Source organism: Rhinopithecus roxellana, chromosome 11 (genome assembly GCF_007565055.1).
Source record: "Rhinopithecus roxellana isolate Shanxi Qingling chromosome 11, ASM756505v1, whole genome shotgun sequence".
Classification (NCBI taxonomy): Eukaryota; Metazoa; Chordata; class Mammalia; order Primates; family Cercopithecidae; genus Rhinopithecus; species Rhinopithecus roxellana.
Genome location: NC_044559.1, coordinates 21,756,560 through 21,776,118, shown reverse-complemented (window position 1 = coordinate 21,776,118; position 19,559 = coordinate 21,756,560). Strand labels below are relative to the sequence as shown.

Here is a 19,559-nt window from a genome sequence, read left to right as displayed (position 1 = left end):
AGACATTTCGTCTGTGGACAGCAGCTCCAGCCTGCCCCCTTTCATGGCCTGCCATATGGATTTCAGACTTACCTAGTCGGCCCCCACAATTGTGTAAGCTAGTTCCTTACACTACATTGCTTAATATATACCTCCCACTCGTTCTGTTCCTCTAGTTGAACCCTGGCTGATACAACAGAATAGGTGAGATAACCTGTTCTCAGAGGGAAGGGATTTGCCCAAGATCACATGACTGGCAAGTTGTCGGCCTGAGAGTAGGACCCCAGCAACCTGATGCAGGTGCTTCCCAGCTTCCACACAAACTCTCCCTCGAGGTCCACATCCATCATCAGAGTCTGTCCAACACCCTCAGAGCCTTGCCCTGTCCACTGCTGCCGGAGGCCCCATCCTATCTCACCTGGCTAGCCGCCCCCTGCGACCTTGCACATCATAACCCATTCTGCCTAGTCAATCCCCATCATTCTATGATTGAAGCCAGATCATGTCCCTGCCTCTACTTAGAACCCTTCAGTGAATCTTTATCTCACTCAATGCAAGTCAAAATCCTTAGAATGTCCAGCTACATCTCTGCTCTCACCTCCTTCTACTTTACCCTCCACTATTCTTCATCCCAGCCACAGGCTTTCCTACTGTGTCCTGAGCAGCCAGCACATGCTGTCCCCAGGGCCTTTGCACTTGCTGTGCCCTTGGCCGGAACTGCTCTTCCCCAGGTAACCATGCTGCTCTCTCACTTCCCTCCATCTAATAGTACATTCTCCTATATAGCTCATCACCCATAGCAGACTGCAAACTTCTCTAGGGTAGAAAGACACGTTCCTATAGCCTCAACACCTTTAACAGTGCTTGGCATAGTTGATGCTCAGTTAGGTCAGTCTCCAAACAAGCCACACTTAGTCCTATCCCTCTACCTTTGTGCATGTGCTCCCTCTGGATTACCAAAGCCTCCCATTCTCTGCTCCCAAACCAGAAAAATGTCTCCTCTTTCCAGGCAAAGATCCCCAATTTGAAGCCACAATGACCTTTCTTTCCTGACCCTGCACAAGGTTCACTCATTCATGCATGCTTTCTTCCATCCACCCACCCATTCAAAAAGTACCAGTGGACCCTGGTGCTGGTGCAAGCCCTATAGCCAAGGTCCTTGCTCTCGAGGTGGTGGGAGACAGAGAAGAAGCAAGCAAACACACAGGATCACTAGTGTGTGGGGAGTGATGAGGAAGGAAGAAGAGGGGTGATCTGCCGGGGCAGCTGGACAGTGCAGGATCAGGCAGCTTTGCTGAGAAGGTGACAGTTTTAAGCAGAAATCTTCAGAAAGAGCCAGCCATGTGAAAGATCAGGGAAGAACATTCCGGGCAAGAGGGAAGAGCAAGTACAAAGGCCACATAGAAGAATGTGTTTGATGCGTTTAAGGAGCGGAAGGCGACTGGTGTGGCTGAGCAGAGTGTGATGGGTGGGGACGAAAGGGGTAAAGCCCAGGTCAGGAAGGCAGCCAGGGGCCAAGTCACACAAGCTCTGTGAGCCAAGGTAGGGAATTAGTTCTGGGTGGGATGGAGTCCCTGGGGGAATTTAAGCAGGAAAGTATGTTATTTTCTTTTTCTTTCTTTCCCTTCTTCCCTCCCTCCCTCCTTCCTTCCTATTTATTTATTTAGAGATAGGGTCTCTCTCTGTTGCCCAGGCTGTAGTGCAGCGGCACAATCATGCCTCACTGCAACTTCAAACTTCTAGGTTCAAGCGATCCTCCCACCTCAGCCACTTGGGTAGCTGGGCCTACAGGTGTGCACCACCACGTCCGGCTCATTTTTTATTTTTTGGTAGAGAGAGGATCTTGCTTTGTTGCCCAGGCTGGTCTCGAACTCCTAGGCTCAAGTGATCTTCTTGCCTTGGCCTCCCAAAGTGTTGGGATTACAGGGGTGAGCCACTGTACCCAGCTGATGAATATTTTTGAAGAGCTCACTCTTGCTGTGGTGTGGAGAATGTCAGATAGAGGTCTAATAGAGAAGCAGGGAGACCAGGTAGGAAGGTGGGGTCTTCTTGGAGAGATGAAGGGGGCTTCTAACGCATGTGATGGTGGAGGTGGAGAGACAGGTGGTTCTGCAGCTCGAGTTGGCAGGTAAAAGAAAGGGAAGAGTCGAGAATGACTTCTCGGCTGGGCGCGGTAGCTCACACCTGTCATCCCAGCACTTTGGGAGGCTGAAATGGGTAGATCACTTGAGGTCAGGAGTTTGAGAACAGCCTGGTCAACATGGTGAAACCTTGTCTCTACTAAAACTCCAAAAATTAGCCAGGTGTGGTGGTGGGTGCCTGTAATCCTGGCTACTCAGGAAGCTGAGGCAGGAGAACCACCTGAACTCGGGAGGCGGAGGTTGCAGTGAGCTGTCATGCCACTGCACTCCAGCCTGGGCAACAGAGGAAAATCTGTCTCAAAAAACAAAAACCAAAAAGGAATGACTTCTGGCTGTTGGGCTTGAGCAACAGGGTGAATGGTGACAGTTCCTGAGATGAGGAAGATGCTGAAAGGAGCAGGTTCAATGGAGTGAAGAAAGATGCAGATAAATTTGAGGCGAAACTGTCCTTCAGTTTTCAAGGTCACCAGCCTTGCTTCCTCCAGAAAGTACCTGAGAACTTTCTTCTTCTGTTGACTCCACCATCCCTAAACCTTGCCTCAAGTCTAAGCTCTATGCTCAGTAAGAGATTTACAGTGAACCCCAGAATGGCATCCATTACCTCTGTGCAAACATCCCTGGCTGGAGTGACCCTGGCAAGCTTCGTGAGGTTCATTATAGAGCAGGACATGGAACATGGACTCCAATCCCCAGTTTGCCAAGGACTGTGTGTGGGCATTCACCCCATCGGAGCCTCAGCTTCTCATTTGCAAAATGGGAATCCCACCACCCATCGTGTACTGTGGTTCTCATCAGCAAATGAGGAAATGTGTAAATTTCCTAGCACATAGTAGATGCTCATTCAACAACAGCATCTAGCACTTCCGGGCAGCTTTCTAGGTGGCAGGCAGTGCTTACATGTATTAGCTTATCTAATCTTCATTATAACCATATGAGGTGTGTATTAGTCAGGGTTCTCCACAGAAACAGAACCAACAGGAGGTGCATACAGAGCTTGAAGACAGAGGGAGATTTATTTTAGGAATTGGCTTATGTGATTGTGGAGGTTTGAGAGTCCAAAATGTGATGGGGGAGACTGGCAGCCGAGACTAAGGGAAGAGCTGCAGCTGAGTCCAAAGGCGGCTACTGGCAGAACTCCTCCTTGCTGCGGGCGGGTGTGTGTGTGCCAGTCTTTGTTCTATTAAGAGGCCTTCAACCAATTGGATGAGGCTAGCCTGCATTACGGAGAGTAATCTGCTTTACTCAAAATCTACTGATTTATTTAAATGTGAATCTCATCTAGAAAACACCTTTGCAGAAACATCTAGAATAATGCTTGACCAAATATGTGGGCACTGTGGCCCAGCCAAGTTGACACGTAATAAACCATCACAAAGTGGGTATGAACATTATCCCAAATGTACAGAAGAGGTAATGGGCACAGAGAGGCTAAGGGAAGCTAAGACATCTACCCAAGGTCACAGAGGAGAGAAGCCAGACTCTCAACTCCAGCTGTCTGGCTTCAGAGCTGGCATATTCAACCACGACACTAAGTGGCCATTATCATAAGCACACCAATGCAAATTAAATTTCTCTATCCATCCTTTTCCTGGCCTCAAAGTGAAAGGCAGAGAAACTGGGGGTTGGCTTTCCCTGGGGGAGGCAGCCTGGGTGTGGCCCTGCATTGCTTAGGAAGCAGCACAGAAGCCGAGCCTCAGAGATTGTGGCAGCAGACCTGAGAGGTTATTTGGTCCAGCTCTTGCCTTATAAAAGGGGAAAATGAGGCCCAGCATAGAGAAGAAATTTGCCCAAGGTCACATAGGGAGAAAAGTGGCAATGGAGCCAGGACTAGGTCCCAGGCCTTCAGAAAGTGCTGCTGCTGCTGAGAACTGCTACTTCTACAGTAGTTATTCAGTGCCAGGACTACTCCACAGTAACATCCTTAATCCTCTAGGTGTGAGGCAGATACCATTAGCATCTCTGTTTTAAAGAAAATGAGGAAACTGAGGCACAGAGGGGTTATGAAACTTGCCTAAGGTCACACAGAGCCAGAATTTGAGTCCAGGTTCAACCACGGACACCATACCTCTGAGGCCCAGGGCAAGCTTCTTGTTGGGGAGGTGACAGAACACAATCCCCATTTTGCCCCTCCTTCCATTCTCCCACCTGAGGCCTGCCTGAAGTGACAATAGAGGAATGCTCTTCCCCAGCCTCACCCTGCAGTTCACAGGAGGAAATGGCCTTTTGCACCAGTGGGCATGACTGCCTGAGACACCGCAGACCCAGGTGATAGGCAAGTGCACACACACCTCATCCCACAGCTAGACACATCCCAAACTGGTACACAAATACGAGCACAGACTCCAACCCACAACCAGATATGTCTCAACCACACACACACTCCCAGCCTATGCACCCAAACAAGTAAACACACCCTCACAGCACACAACTCTCATGACTCACACATGTACACAGAACCCCACAGCCACACATACCCCCAACACATAAACCAGGACACAACTTTCCCCGTCCCAATAGGCACGTGAGCAAGCACGTGTACACACAGAAACATACATATCATACAGTTACATCTACCCCACTCTACATCCATCCACCACACAGGGGCACTCCCCTCAACCTATCCACAGGCCAAGGCACCTGGGCACAGGAGCCATTCACAGGAGCCATGCATTACCTCCTACATCCCCAAGGGCCAGACCCCAGGATGACTGTCCAGGTACAGCCACCCTATCAATACGGCCAATCCACTTGCCCGCATGGATCGCTGCAGCAATCTGTCCCCGCCTCCACTTCAGCACACACACAGCCCTAACTTCTAGGGACCACTCTCCCCCAGTTAACTACAGCCCGCCCACATCCAGGCATCTGTCATCTGGGGAGCCCAGCCTCCCCCTTCCAGAGAGAATCCTGCTCTACCCTCAGCCCACAGCTCCGAGGGCTGGCCCGCCTCTCTCCCTGCCTCCACCCCTTTCTGAACTCCAGACGGGCCCTGGCACCTGTCAGGCCAATGTGGGGGACAGGAAAGGGGTTGGGGGATCGGGTCAGCCCCCTCCCAAGTGCGTCTCAGCTGCCAAAACGCAGAGCCCCCACCTCGCAGCGAGGAAACGCTCAGAGTTGGGGGAGGGAGGAAGGTCCGTGGTGCAGGTGCTAAAACTCAAGTCACTCAAGGACGACCCTTTTCAGTCCCGGATCTCAATCTCACCTTCTCGCAGGAAAGCCCCGCGTCTCTATTAACCCTTCTATCACGCTGCACCGGAGGGACCGGAGAAGTCTTAGCACTGCGCAGCAGTGGCCGCTGCAGCCCCGGGGGTGAAGGACCCGGCTGCCCACGGTGCGGGGGCTTAGACCCTTCACGAGCCACCCACGCACTCCCCATGCACCCACCCCCACTTCCACTGGGGACAGCGAGGTAGCGGGAGCCCGAGCGACTCAGTGGGAGGCAAAGGAGGGTTCTAGGACCAAAGGTCTCAGGGGCCATGGACTGAGGAGGAGCAAGTGAAGCGAGTACCCCTGGCCCCGCAGGACCGCAGGACCCCGGGGCTGGCGTGCAAGGACAACCCCCCCCCCCCCCGCCCCGCTCCCCGCCCCGCTCCCCGCCCCCAAGAAGTCCTCTGCAGGATCGGAGGGGCGCGTGCATGGAGCGGGAAGGAAGGCTGAAGGGAAAATGCCCGGAGGCTCCCTTACCTGATTTCCTCTTGGAACTGCCATAGTCCCTGAAAAAGAAGCAACAACAGATAGACATGGTTAGGGCCGGGCGCGGGCGCGGGGCTGGGGCTGCGGCTGCGGGGGCGCCCTCGGGCTGGCTGCGGTCTGTCCCCAGTGCCGCTGCTCATGTGATGCCCACGGCCGGCGAGCCGCGCGCTCCGCAGCCGCACGCACTGCGCGCCGCGCCCGCCCGCCAGCCCGCGGGCCCCCTGCCAGCCCGGCCCCCGGGCGCGATTAGCCCGCCCCGCTCCGCTCCGCCCCAGCCCGCTCCGCTAACAGGGGCTCACCTTCCCTCAGCCTCGGCGGGCGGGGGAGGGCAAGGCAGGTTCTCCTCACTTCCCAAACTGGGAAACTGAGGATCCGGGATGGCGCTTGCCGGAACCCGGGCCCTACCCGGCGCTGGGAGCCCGCTCACCCCGCCAACAGAGCGGTTTACCTCCCAATTCTTTGCATGGCTTGCCCTAGCGATGCAAAGAATTGGGAGATGAACCCAGCCCACTCAGTCCGTAAGTCACTACTGAAATGTCACCTCCCCAACGTGTCTTCCTCAACACCACCCGCCAGGTAATCACAGATTTGTGTGACCCTTTGATTAAAGTCTGCCCCTGTCCTAGACCCGAGACTCGCTGGGGGCCACTGTGGCTGCGTCCTCTCACTGCACGCCCGGAGGCTGGCAGAGGCCATGGATAAGGCCCTTCTCAAAGGCTACAGCTGGGGAGTCGGGATGGGGAGTGGGGAGTGGGGAGCGGGGGAACAGAGGATACTGCAAGGTTAACTGGGAGGCCAGGAACGGAAGTTGAGCTTCTGAGGAAGTGCGTTCAAATGCCGTCAGAGAAAGTAACTGCTGTGACCTTAGGCACTGAACCCTCCTAACCTCCGTTTACCTGCCCTGCCCTCCAGCAAAGAGTCCAGACTCAAGGATGGGCAGATTTCCCAAATCCTGCCCTTGTTCCTGCCTTCCTTATCTCCCCCACTCCCCCCCGCCCGGCTCCATTCACCAATCCACAGGGGACTGGGAAAGGCGAGCTGGCTCCCTTAACCTGAGCCTCACACGCCCCTAAAGGCTGAAGGTTCTGTTCAGTGCTCAGGGAACAGCAGCGGGGCTGGCTGGGGCTCTCTCTGGAGTCCAAAGAAAATGCCTTCCATTTTCCCCAGGGGCCAAAGAAAATGCCAATTGCTGCCCATCTTTGGTCGAAGCAGACTAGCCCTCCAGTCTGCCACTGGAAAGGCGGGGGTGGGGAGGTTGGGGGGTGCAGTGGAAAGGGGTTCTCTTGGAGGAAGAGGCAGCAGGCTCCCAGGGAAAGGAGCAGAGTCATCCTCATGGAGGCTCCCCAAGATTCCTATCCAGGAGGTCTAGGGGTGGCCTCCAAGATGGGAGTGTTTATGAATCTTCAAGGTGATTTGCCTGCACAGCCAGGAGTGCGGAGCTCCCCCTCTCCTAGGCATCGACCTTTCCCAACATTTAGACTCAGAACCCACTTAATCAGAATGCTGGGGGCAAGGTCCGGGAATCTGCATTTCTGACTGTCTCCCCTTATTTCCCCATCTTGTTTGAGAACCCTCTTCATATTCCATGTCTCCTTCAATCCTCTCATCCACACTAAGAGGAAGGTCCTATCATCTTAATCCATTTTATAGATTAGGAAACAGGTTCAGCCATTGCCCAAGGTTGCCCATCTGGGGAAGAGCTGTGGTTTATAAGCCCACTGGAAGGAATACAAACTGCAGCGTGGATGGGGTGGAGGAGAGTCTGGGAAACTGTTGCCTTGGAAAGGAACTACAGAAAGGTGGGAGAGCTTCCATTTGCCCCCTCCCCTGGCTCCCACCAGTCAGTCCAGGGAAGGCCTTAACAAAGGCATGCTTGCCCCCCTTGCAGAAGGGAGAGTGGGCACAGACTGAGTCCTAGCTGTGTCCCCAAAAAGCTCAACTGTGCAGAGAATTCCAGAGAGGAGGAGAAGAGTATTAGATGGTAGCTGCATCCTACCCAGAAGACTTTCCACTCCCAAGAAGGAAATTAGCTGTTCAGACCTTTTCACTGAGGGCTACTGGGGAAGGGCAGGGAGTGGAGGGCACTGAGGAGCTGCCCTCTGCTGTCCCACAATTTTCCTGCTGGTCCTGGCAGGAGAAGCCCAGGACCGATGGCCCACTGACCATCCCCTTGGCTGCCAGTAGCCCAGGCAGGGGTGGCTGCCTCACAGGGATGGCTACCTTCTCCAGCTCTGAGCAGCTTCAGGCCACCCAGGCCGTTCCCATGAGACAGGGAGTTTGAGACCAGCCTAGGCAACATAGTGAGACCCCCCATCTCTACCAAAAATAAATTAGCTAGGCATGGTAGCAAGCACTTGTACTCCCAGCTACAAGGGAGGCTGAGGTGGGAGGATTGCTTGAAGCCCAGGAGGTCAAGGCTGCAGTGGGCTGTGGTGGCACCACTGCACTCCAGCCTGAGTGACAGAGTGAGACTCTGTCCCAAAAAGAAGAAGAAGAAAAAAAAAGAGTGGGAAAGAAACTAAACTCACATGCATTGAGGGCCTCCTTTGTGCCAGGCCCTGGCTGCTGATTCTCAGCAGAGGGACAGAAGGGCCCTCTGCTGGGGCTCAGTTCCCTAACAACTCAAGAACCCCTCCACCTCCCATCAGTCCCCTTCTCCAGTCCATACCCCCTCCTTGCTCCAATTCTTGCCCTGAGCTGGTGCTGACAGCCCCCACCCTGCCAGTGACTCCACTCCTGGTAGGTCACAGTCTAGCCTGCTTCCGACTTGCTGCTGAATCACTATCGGCCAGGGAGCCACAGGAAGAAGGGGAGGGGAGGAAGGGCGGGTCTAGCATCTCCCTCTAGCGTTGCCAGAGGCTAATGTGATTGAAAAGGCCTCCCAAGCTGTGTCCTGAAACAGCTCCCATCAGACCACTCAGCCATTCATTCTCTGCAGCTGGTCCAGGGGTGACTCAGACCCCAGGTACAGTGACCCACAGTCCCAGGAGAACAGGGACATGGGACTTTCAGGGCTCAAACTGGAGAAACTGGGATGGGTGATCTCCTGTGGTCTACAGGTCTGGCCTGGCTGGGAAAGAGGGGTGGAGTTCCTTCACCCAGCACTCCATCCCTTCCCATCTAAACAAGGACTCCTGCAGCTTCCACTCCCACCCCGCCCCATCTGCAGGTGATACGGTTCATCTCTTGGCCCCTCTCCGTAGGATGATGCAATCTGTGTCTGGATGAGGGGGGTTCTGGAGACAGAGGCTTCCAGTTCAAATCCCTGCTGCTTCCTGTGGAGGCAGGGGGGTGCCCTTGATCTACTTTCTCGGCCTCTTGAGCCTCCACTTCTCTATCTGTAGAATGAGGACAATAATAGCAGAAACCCTCGGGGTTTGGGGAAGATGAAATGTACAGTATGTAGAAAGGGCTTCACACAGTGGCTGGCACAGAAACTGCTATAAATTGTCTTTGTCATTATTCTTTCATACCTGGGCCCATCTGACCCCACTTCAGTTGCTACGCAGGTGGCAAAGGCCTATTTAAACGTGGGTCCTACAGAGTCCCCTGAAACAAAAGGAGATTCTCCTTAAGGACCTCACCACGATGCTGGCAGACAGTGCCAGGAGGGGGTGATTCCAGCCCCAATTTCAGAGTTTTGGGCTTTCCCAAATGCCGGGACAACCACTGGTCTCTGTGTAGTGCTGAGCACCAGAAGCGGGTTCATCCCCGCTCCACAGGAATAGACACACGCCTCTGGACCCATCTATTAGGACACATTTAACCTCCCAAGGAGTGGCCAACTCTCAGAGCCCCAAAACCAAGAGATGTAAAGGGCTTGCATTTTCATGCTAACGTAGACCCTAAAGGGTTTTTCTTTTTTCCTTTCATTTATCTTGGCCAGACACGCTGTGCTCCCTCCCTGGATGCTCTAGTGAAGTGGCTGGTGTTGGAGACTGCACAGGGAGAGGCTGGAGGGCGCAGGAAAGGCACTGAGCAATTTCACATGTGTTGTCACCCTGTTTTGACACATGGCTTCCCACACTTTGCCTTCCCCTTGAAAACTCCCAGGATTTAGTTTCTGGTGTTCTGAAGTTGGCAGAGGAGGAGCTCACCCATTTCATGGATGAGGAGACTGAGATCTGAGGTCAGTGGCTGGCCCAGGCTCCTGAAGCTAAACGGACAGTCCTGACCCACAAAGCTCCCAAGGGGCCACGCTGAGGCCCGCTAGGGATTGGGCCACAAGAAGAGGCCACACCAGTGGCGGGCAGCAGGCCCTTGCTGGGGAATGGAGATTGCCATCCTGTTGTTCAGGGTTCTCAGAGTGACAGATGAAGCCAGGAAGAGCCACTGAGGCACGGGAGAGAGAGGAAAGGGAGCTGGGCCTGGCTGGGCCGGCTCTGTGGAAGGGTGCCGAGTGCCTGCCAGGTGGAGTTCTGACGAATGCTGCAGGGTCGTACCCTCCACTGCCCGCCACACTCCTCACCACTCTTCCTCCCATTGGCAAGTGCCTTGGCAGAGAAGGACACATGCACGAACTTCTAGCCTGATGTTCTCACCCTTCTGTCTGCTGGCTGACATTAGCTGCTGGGCCCAGGATGCCTGTCTGCGGGACCTACAGCCACTGGGAACTGCTCAAGAGGCCGGCTGGGCTGCCAGACAGCTGACTTGGGGGTGACCTTCAGAGTCCAGCAGTCACTGGGGACATGGGCACTATCTAGAATATGAGGGCTGGAGAAGATGCAACCTTGGCCAGGGGAGTGGGGCCCTTGAGGTACATAATGATTTTGACTGCTGTTATCAACCTAAAAGCACTTTTTAAGCTCTCACTGTAGGCAATCTCATTAAGGCCTGTGCAGGCAGGCAGAGGAGACATATGTGACATAAGTCCAACGAGAAAGCCAACATTCTCAGACAATCCAGGCTGAGAATTACAGGAGGGGTTACACTCAGCGCAGAGAAAAGAGAGGTCCTGGGGGCTACAGAACATCCCAGGTAGCTTCCTGGAGGAGGAGACCTTAAAGGACAAGGGGGTTTGGATCCATAGAGGGATGGAGGGGGAAAGCTCCAGAAGCAGGAACAAGCAGCTCCAAACAGTTGCGGACTGGGCAGTAGGGGTAGTGGGTGGACACGCCGGGAAAGTCCAGGCTGGGCAGGGCTTTGATGTCTGGCTGTGAAATCTAGAAGTTTGCAGAATCGGGGAGTGATTCGGTCAGATCCTGGCTGGAGGAAAATTTTTGTTAAGAGGAGAGGTTGACAGCTGGGGGTTGGGGGCAGGAGAGGGGCTGTCAAAGTCCAGTCCTGAATGTCCACAGACCCAGGTTCTGGCCCCAGCTCTGCCTCCTCAGGGGCTGGTGGCCCTGGACAAGCCACTTCAAACTTTTGCTTTTCAAATGACAGGCAGTGACCCATTAGTGAGTTCCAGAATCAATTTAGTGGTCCCAATTAGCATTTTAAAGAGAACAGACTAGAAATGATCAGCGAGTGACTCCTGGCAAGGCTGTTTTGTGGCACCTGCATCAGATGTCTGTCTGTGTATCGAGTTGCAGTGTGAAATTTCCTACTGTGGCAGAAAGTTTTAAAAATACTGACATATTCTCTGGGCCTCGAATTCCCCAGTCCCAGTGGGAGGCTACTCCCAGTGTCCTCACAGGGCTATGTGAGAATTCGAATTATCTGTGAAACCACCACAGTGAGATGGAGCATGTTCTTCCAGAAATCAAGTGAGGAAGGTCTGAGTGAAGGGGCTGGGAGAAGGGGCTTTGGATCACTGAGGTCTGGAGAGTTGGGTTTTCTTTTCCACCCCCCTTAGCCCCTAGCTGAGTTTTTGTTCTGGCTTTTGAGAGCCTTTGCATGGAATGGTCTCCAGAGGCAGCGACCTCCAGGCAAGACAGACAGAGGGGCCTGCAGGCCATTCTCTGCCCCCATTTGCTCCCTGATCTAAATCGTGGCACTGAGGGCCCTTGTGTTTAACAAGAATCCGTCCTTTCTCCGCAGGGCCTGTGTTTTCCAGGGTTCTGAGAATGGACCCCATTGTGACCGTGTGGCTTGTCCAGAGGGGCCGGAATTCCTGCCCTGGGTGAAAAAGCTGAATTCCTGTGGAGAGAAGGGGTCTTGGGGCTCCCCAGGCTGTGTCCCAGAGAAGTCAGATGCTATGGCCATCACAGACCCCAGAACCCCCCAGGCATTTTGCTTGTCTCCTAAACATCCCAGAGGGTCTCTGCTGCTGCTCTGTCCACACAAAAGAACAAAGCACTGTCTGTCTGTCTCCTCTGACTTGTTCTACTATTCTGGGCAAAGGCCCTAAGTGTGTCTTCAGCCACAGGACAAGTTTTATCATGTCCAGGCCTCAGAGTAGGGAGTTAAAAGGGCGGGTGGGTTAGAACCCTGGTTCAGCCACCTAGTGCTTTCTGACATAAACAAGTGACTTCACTTCTCTGTACCTTCGGTTGTAAAAGTGGGTTAAAATAGTTGCTATCTTACAGAGTTGTCATGGGGATTACATGGGATAATGTGCAAAGCTCTTAAATGGCATCTGGCCCATGGAAAGGACCTGTACCCCAACAGCCTGGGTTCACAGGGTCTAGACTAGGAGTGTGGATGGTGGCTGGAATACAGGAGGTGCTGACTGCCCACCTTCTCAGTATGGCCTGTGTGAGACCCTGGCTCTGTCACTCAGGGCACTGACGCAGGACCATGACGATAGACAGGCCTGGGTTCCCATCATGTGCATTCCAAGGAGTCCCACCTAGATGGTGACACTGAGGAGCAGTCTATGGGAGTGGGAGGAGGCAGGGCTAGGGGAAGTGGGGAGGATGGCAGAAACACACAGCTGATTTCCTAGAGGGCGAAATGGGGCAGGGGATTGCCAGTTCAGCCCACTGCCATGGAGTGCTGGGAGCTCCTCCACAGGCCACCTGAGATTCTGCTCTCTGTGTACATGCCAGACTGCTCTTGGCTATAGACTGTTCCCTGGACTTCCGGGGGCCACATGCCAGACCTAGGGAACCATGGGAGGGCGAGTGACAAAATGGGGTGATGGGGTTCAACAACGAAGTCCATGAGGAGAAGGTCAAAGAGGATATCCTATATTTAAAGACCTTACTTGCCTCTCTCCAAGTCCATCCATCATCCATCCACCATCCATCCATCCATCATCCATTTACCATCTATCCAGCTATCCATCCACCATCCAGTCATCCACCATCCATCCATCATCCATCCACCATCCATCTATCCATCCATCCATCCATCCATCCATCCATCCATCCATCCATCATCCATCCATCATCCATTTACCATCTATCCAGCTATCCATCCACCATCCAGTCATCCATCATCCATCCATCACCATCCATCCATCATCTATCCATCCATCCATCCATCATCCATCTATCCACCATCCATCCATCCATCCATCATCCATCCATCCATCATCCACCCATCATCCATCCATCATCCAGCCATCCATCATCCATCCATCAATCCATCCTTCATCCATCCATCATCTATCTACCATCTATCCATCCACCATCCATTTACCATCTATCCATCTATCATCCATCCATCCATCCACCATCCAGTCATCTGTCATCCAGCCATCCATCATCTATCCACCATCCATCCACCCACCATCCATTCATCCATCTATCCATCTACCATCATCCATCCATCCATCCATCCATCCATCATCCAGTCATCTATCATCCAGCCATCCATCATCTATTCACCATCCATCCATCCATCTATCCATCCACCATCATCCATCCATCCATCCATCCACCATCATCCATCCATCCATCCATCCATCCATCCATCCATCATCCATCCACCTATCATCCAGCCATCCATCCACCACTCATCCATCATCCATCTACCATCCACCCATCATCCATTCACCATCCATCCACCATCCATCCATCCATCATTCATCCACCATCCATCCATATCTTGACTGAAGGGCTGTTGTAGACTCAGTCTGGTGTATGAAGCAAGAGAGCGGCAGAAGACACATTGTCCCGCCCTCAAAGGGCTCACCATCTAGCTGGAAAGAGATGGCAAACACCCACAAAAAGACAACATACACGTTCCCTTGTGATCAGGTGCCCCAAAGCTTGGTCAAAGGAAATATTGTGTAGAAATTTCTAGGACAGAGAGATCAGAGTGGTCTGGGGGTGGCCAGGGAGAGCTATGTGGAAGATGGGGCACTAGAGCTAGCCCTTGAAAGATGAAGAATATTTAGAAAGAACAGAGGCAGGAAGGAGATTTGGGGTGGAAGGGATGGTGTGAGCAATGGTGCAGGGGCAGTGTGGGTGTGTGTGTGCATGCTGGGTGCGGAGGGTAAGAAGGCTGTATGTCTTTGGGGAGCAGGACAGGCAGCTGGGGCTGGACTGAGCACCAAAGGGAGCTGGCTCAGATTTTAGAAGGAAGTTGCTGAGAACAACCCAGCGACAGTATTCCTGAAGAGAGATTTTCCCTGAAGGCGGCGGCACCAGCTCTGTGCCTGAGGATCACATTTCTAGCTCCCTCTTGTTTTCCCTGTTCAGGCGGTGGGGTGAGGACTTGTTTCGGGGGAGCCAGAGGACTGCTTTGCCCCTCAAGCTACATCAGCCCCGTCTGCAGATGTGTGCCTGGTCTCTGTGTCGCGCGTGTGTGTGAGACACACAGGCAGATACCAGGGCCCCACTGCAGAGCACAGACTTCTTGGGTCACTCCTTGGCTGATGGCCCTTCACTCCCCAGCCCTCACCTAGTTTCAACCTGAGACTGGGAGCTTGGGCCGAGGAGCTCCCTATTTCCCACGGAGGCCAAAGGCCCACCCAAGGCCAGGCTGTGCTTGTTCCTGCCTTGGCCTCTGTGGGAAAGAGGACTCAGAGGGCCCCACACTCCTCCCACACACCTAGCCCACCTGCATGGCCCTGGGAGGCCTGGGTGATCGCCTCTTACAGTGAAGGAACCTGAACCTCCCAGACTTTCTTGGACACCATGTGACAAACCCACAAGCACCAAGCACCCAGATGTGCCCAGCCCAACAGAGGCAGCTGCGTTAGCCCCATTTTACAGATGCACCTCAGTCAGCTTGAGTCACTTGCCTGGTGTCACACAGCTTGCAATGGGAGGCAAGGTTGCAGACTTGGGTTGTCTGTGCTGCGACCAGTACAGGCCCCCTCCTGCCCTGTCTAGTGTTTCACAACTTTCAAGGCCTAAGGAAGGGGCACCTCCTCCAGAAAGCCCACTCTGATTTTGACCCCCAATGGCACGGAATGTTCCAATTCTGTCCCCAACACCTAGTGGTGCCCTCAAAGGAGCTGTCCAGTAGAATTCTCCCAGGTAATGGAAATAGTCTCTATCTGCCCTGTCCAGTATGGTGGCCACTGGCCATAGTGGCGCTGAGCACTCAAACACTGAATTGTGGCCAGTATGACTCAAACACTGAATTTTCCATTTTGTTTAATTAAAACTTAGATTTAAAGAGCCAACATGGCTACTGGCTACTTTATTGGACAGTACAGTCCAGACTCTGACATGGTATGGCCAGAAGGTTTGCTTGGCTCCCATGGTGCCTGTGTGTGTGTGTGTGTGTGTGTGTAGCTGTCTAGGTTCAAATCCCAGCTCTGCCAGACATATTATTTAGGGTCTCTGTCTTCATTTATAAAGCACAGAGACTGAAAGGATCCACCTAATTGGATTGCTGGGGGATAAACAAGTTAATACACATAAAGCCCCTCGTGCACAGTCAGGCTCACAGGGAGCGCATGCACAGATCCTCCACCTGCTCCAGCTCCACCTGCCAGTCACAGGGCCCTGCGGCCAGCGCTGGTTCACCCTGGAGAGGGGAGAGGGGAGGAGAGGGAGGGATTCTGGAAGAGCTGTCACTTGCAGGGGAAATGATGGAAACACCTAGGACAGAATAGGCTTGGCCAAAGGAGGGCACTGAGAGAAAGAGCCAGGAAGGTAGGGGTGGAGGCCACTGGAGGAGGAGCAGCGTGGAAGAAGCAGGGACACGGGCCTGGCTGGCCTCAGTGGGGTGAGCCAAGCCTTGGGGTGTCTGTACAGAGATGAAGAAACCCAGGCTCTGCAGGGTAAAGCCACTTTGCTGAGACCACACTGGTGGCTGGTGGCTGGCAGCACTGGGGGTGACAGAGCTGGGGACTTCCAGCCCCATCTGAATGACTGTTATCACTTTCACATTCCCCCAGAATCCCTTGCTGCTGCCAGGCTGATGGGTCTCCCCAGAGGTGACAGGAGTGACAGCCAAGCCTGGATCCCCCTCGCTGCTGGACCAAGAGGCTGACTTAATGAGGCTGTTCCACAGAGGGCAGTGGCTGCATGCTCCTCACAGCAGGCACTCAAAATGCAGGACAAAGGGGCTCCTGGCCAAGGGCCTGTGTGCCCAGGGATGGGGTGGCTCCTGGGCCAGCCTGGATGCAGGGTGGCCTGGGGGCTTCCCCAGGGTCTGCCAGAGCATACATGTAAAGGACGGGGTCTAGGAAGGAGTCCTGCAAGATGCCAAACCGGGGCCAGCCCAGCCTGTGGGGCTCGAGCCATGGGTTCCAGGCCTGGCTGTCTGAGCAGACTGCATGACCTGGGTATGGCAGCCCTCTCTGTGCCTTAGTTTCCCTAATTGGGCTTCTGCAAAGAGGCCTCCAGCTCCAGGCTCGGACAGGCCTGTGTCCTGCTTGCAGCAGGGGGGCCATCCAGGAACCCTAGGTAATACCTCCATGCTCCCAGCCTCCTCCAGCTGCCTTCCTGTCAACCCTGAATGCTCCTGGGCCAGCTCAGCTGCAACTACAGTAAAGGCCCTGCCTGCTGCCCACCAGCTTGCCCATTACAGGTCCCAGCAGGCCAGCCCTGGGCCGCCACCTCTATCCTCCACCAAGCAACCTCCCCTGAGCTTCTGCACCAAGAAGCCCCCCGAGGTCCCGGAGCAGGCTTATGCCCATGAGCCCCAAAGTACAGTGGCAACCAGGGAGAGGGAAGGGCGGGCGTGGGCCAGGCCTTGGTGGGAGTCACCACTGAGCAGCTTTCCCCACTCTGAGTGGGCTCTTCTTTCCCAAAGGTGGGACTGGGAGTGCTGCTATTATTATTAATACTATTATTGAGAAGACCACTACATTTGTCAAGCATTTACTTTATGCCAGGTGCCAAACTAAACCCTTGACACATGTCAGCTCATTGTATCCTCACTACATGCCTATGTGGTAGAGTCCCTTATTATCCCCATTTTACAGACGAGAAATGGAGGATCAGAGACAGCATGTGACTTGCCCAAAGTAACACAGTTTGTGAGGGATAGAGATGGGATTGGAGGCCAACCTGGCTCAGTCTAGTGCTCAAATCCTAACCACCACACTGTTCATTTACCACCTTGTGGCCAAGAAGGACACATAAAATCCAGACAGAAAAGCTAAATGAGGAGTAGGTGGTGAAGAGAAAGGTAAAACAAAGGCAAAGACTCAGGGTCAGAAATACCCAAACGACCAGCCTGGCCAACATGGTGAAACCCTGTCTACTAAAAATACAAAAATTAGCTGGGTGTGGTGGTGTGCACCTGTAATCCCAGCTGCTCAGGAGGTTGAGGCAGGAGAATTGCTTGAATCTGGGAGTTGGAGGTTGCAGGGAGCCAAGATCGTGCCACTGCATTCCAGCCTGGGTGACAGAGCAAGACCGTCTCAGAAAAAAAAAAAAAAAAAAAAAAAAGAAAGAAAGACCCAAATGACACCACTGAGTTCTAGACTATTCCTTAGGGAGGTCACAACTTCAGGTCTGGCATGATAATGTCCAACAGGAAGAAACCTGGCTAGTGACCTGCACAGTGGGTCACAGTGTCACAGTGTCCATGATCACATGCTCAAGAGATGCACCCTGGTTTCCAATAGTAATAGAACATCCATTCCCTCTAAAGCACCTGCAGCTATCAAGCTTCCTGGGCTGCCTCCTGGTGGTTCTGCCGCTGGTGTGGCTGCCCAGTGGGTCAGTGCCTGGACTGCAGCCTGAGGATGGCCTGGCTTCACCAGGGCCAGTTTTATAGCCTCCTCTCGGCAGAGGTTTTTTAAGTTCTGGGGACAGTGATGCCGGACCAATGCTGTTCTGGGCCCCAGCTCCCAGCCTAAAGCACTTTCTGGCACCCCCCACAAACCTTGTTCTAGCACAGCACTCAGTTATTTCCTGTGTGGCTCCCATCATTCCCATTATGTCTTTGCCATCGCTTTGTCTGTCTATTTCTTCCCCTCAACAGTAGGCTCCCTGAAAGCATGAACTGTGTGTGTCTTGCCAGGCCCACCCAGCACAAGGCTGGTTATAATCTTGTTTCTTGAATGAATGCACAAATTCACTGACAACCAGCAACCAAGCTCAGGGCTGCCGGATGGTCTCGAGAGGTTGGTCAGACACTGCATCCTCCACCTGTTCTCAATCCCTCCCTGACAGGACAGGCAGACCCTGCATCTCTGCTCTCCCCTCCTTTCCCCCTGAGTAGAGCTCAGTGGAAGTGCCACTTCTTCCAGAAGGTCATCCCTGATTGTCACAGATGGGTCAGCAAGTGCAGACAGTAGGTTTCCTGCCTATTTATGAGGATGGACTTGGCAGCAGCCTGTGGCCTCCTGTACTCCGTCCTCTCTGACATCATCTCAGGTTGTCATAGAAACCACCCTGGCATCACAGTGGAGCCTGCATGCTCTTGCTAATGTCCTGCACTATTGCCTCATGTGTGTCTCTCTCCTTTGGCAGTTGGACTACACGGTCTATGGCCTCCTTCACCCCTCTCCCTGGCAGGGCTAAACTCTAAGAACAGAGTCTCGTGCTTAGGAAGCGATATTCCCTGGATGCTTACTATGTGCTAGCCATGGCACTGTATATTTCTTTTTTTTTTTTTTGAGATGGAGTCTTGCTCTGTCACCCAGGCTGGAGTGCAGTGGCGCGACCTTGGCTCACTGCAACCTCTGCCTCCCGGGTTCAAGTGATTCTCCTGCCTCAGCCTCCTGAGTAGCTGGGATTACAGACACCCGCCACCACGCCCAGCTAATTTTTGTATTTTTAGTAGAGACAGGGGTTTCATTGTGTTGGGCAGGGTGGTCTCAAACTCCTGACCTCGTGATCTGCTTGCCTCAGACTCCCAAAGTGCTGGGACTACAGGTGTGAGCCACCGCATCAGGCAATATTTCAATTTTTTAAAATTAAAAAACATTTTTTTAGAGACAGTGTCTTGCTATGTTGCCTAAGCTCATCTTGAACTCCTGGCCTCAAGCAATTCTCCTGCCTCAACCTCCCAAAGTGCTGGGATTACAGGCGTGAACCACCCAGCCCAGCTGCTCACCGAACTTCATGTACATTATTTCAGTTAATCCTCGTAGCCACCCACCAAGAGGAAGATGCTATCATTACTGTCATGTCCCAGAAGGGGAAACTGAGGCATAGTCAGTTAAGTCACTAGCCCAGTGGCAGAGCTGAGATTTGACCCCAGTGCCAGCTGACTCCTAACCATCATGAGCTTTCGTCTCTCTCTCTGCCTTCCCACCCTCCTGCCCTCCTCTGCTGGGAAATCTCCAAGCCTGCACTCAAGGCCACCTGGCCCAGGTTCTCTCCCTTTCCTTTTGCCTCCAAACCTTCCCTCAGCACCCAAGCCCACTTGAAGGCCCACATCCCCGGCAGCCTTCCCTGCACACCCACAGCCCCCACAGTCTCTCTCCCTCTCCAGTGTCCTCCTGTGCTCCTGCCTTGAGCACCTGCGTGGGACCTGTCTGGCCTCCTCAAGCTCAATGACTGT

The 19,559-nt window shown here is 53.5% G+C and overlaps 1 protein-coding gene across 4 annotated transcripts in view; it reads right to left on the bottom strand.

Moving 5' to 3' along the window:
* Positions 1 to 19,559, bottom strand: part of SH3PXD2A (SH3 and PX domains 2A) — a 259,285-nt gene that overhangs the window by 91,490 nt on the left and 148,236 nt on the right. For all 4 annotated transcript variants that reach the window (XM_030940384.1, XM_030940379.1, XM_030940380.1 and 1 more), the window contains one exon: positions 5,805 to 5,833. In XM_030940384.1, the coding sequence (XP_030796244.1) occupies positions 5,805 to 5,833 (29 nt within the window). The remainder of the gene's footprint in view (positions 1 to 5,804; positions 5,834 to 19,559) is intronic.